This window comes from Echinops telfairi, unplaced genomic scaffold, assembly GCF_000313985.2.
Source record: "Echinops telfairi isolate 266 unplaced genomic scaffold, ASM31398v2 ScPeMD7_8;HRSCAF=38, whole genome shotgun sequence".
NCBI classification, from domain to species: Eukaryota; Metazoa; Chordata; class Mammalia; order Afrosoricida; family Tenrecidae; genus Echinops; species Echinops telfairi.
In genome coordinates, this window is record NW_022103905.1 from 8410155 (window position 1) to 8411509 (window position 1355).

The following is a 1355-nucleotide window of genomic DNA, read 5'->3' on the forward strand; positions in this document are numbered from 1 at the left end:
CTTTAAATTTTTACAGGAGCAGACAGATTCATCTTTATCCCTGGGATTGGCTGGTGGATTTGAACTACTGACCTTCTTGGTTTGCAACTCAAAGCAGATGTGTTAAATAAATATAGGCAATACGAAATATGATTATGAAACTCACAGGAAACCCCTGAGAATAAAAACAGTAACGTTTATATATAAATATGTATTGAGTCTAAGGCACCTATGATCATAGAGGGTGAGGATAGAACTAATTTGTATCCAAAATGTTGGAATTTTCCAAGACTGTGCTTTAAATTTTTACACACGATACCACCCTACACTATACTATTATACTATTCCATATCATACTATACATAGTATTCCAAAGAGCTACATTCAAAAACGTATGGTAGATCTCAATTTTCTATCACCAAGCAGCCACAGTTGAAATGGAGAGCTCAGCAGTGCTCACAGCAAGTACTCACATAGTCATCTGTGGCATCTTTGACGGCTGTCATCGTTACCACCAGGACCAAAGGCACAATGGTCGTAAACCAGGTCAAGGAAGAGATTTCTGGAATCAGCTGAAACAAACATTTGAAATAGTTTAGAGATTTTAAAGTTGTGATGTACCGCCGATATTCTGTCATTGAATTTGACAAGCCCTGGCAGAAATTGATGGGGTGTGACTTGTAGTCATTTGTGTAACTGCCGAGCAGAATGACTTTCAATAATGCAAGTGTTTGCATTCAGCTACGTGTTAAAACAGCACGGGACCAGGTTTCCAATTACCTGACAAAAATTTGAAATGTTAGACCATGTTGAGAAATGAACTTCTTGAAATCTCTTACAAGTGATGATGTTAAACATCCCTGGTGTTTCTCGGCTTGTCACCTCAATCTCTAACGTTTTATAAGTCTTCTTCACACCGAATTCAAAAGACAGATTCTTTGAGACTCTAACTTATGCCCGAAGCACTCTCCCCTCCACTTACAGCCCCCACTGTACCATGGCAGCCTGTCTGTCCACCAGACAAAACCCCAAGAGCCCATGCTCAGAGTCCAATCCCTACCTTACCAGCCTGCTACTGTCCATCCATGGCCTGGGCTGCAAGAAGCTGCTTCGGGTCTCAATAACCATTAGCTACTATCCCTGAAAAAATATATGGAACCCCAGAATTGTATGCCTTCAGGTATTCAAATGAAGGTTAAGCACACATGTATTTTCATATTTTCCTGAAGAAGCCACCCCTCTTCTACTTTCTGCTAATGTCATTTTGGCAGTATGACCCATCCCTCCGCCAAGTTCATAGTCAAGTCAATCATTGCCTCAACACACAGTAGTTAGATCAGCGATGACGATGTGACGCAGCATGGTCCAATCAGAGA

General features: G+C 40.9%; 1 protein-coding gene across 1 annotated transcript in view; it reads right to left on the reverse strand.

Moving 5' to 3' along the window:
- Nucleotides 1-1355, reverse strand: part of ATP8B4 (ATPase phospholipid transporting 8B4 (putative)) — a 254036-nt gene that overhangs the window by 187513 nt on the left and 65168 nt on the right. The window contains exon 5 of the mRNA XM_045286465.1: nucleotides 453-551. Within this exon, the coding sequence (XP_045142400.1) occupies nucleotides 453-551 (99 nt within the window). The remainder of the gene's footprint in view (nucleotides 1-452; nucleotides 552-1355) is intronic.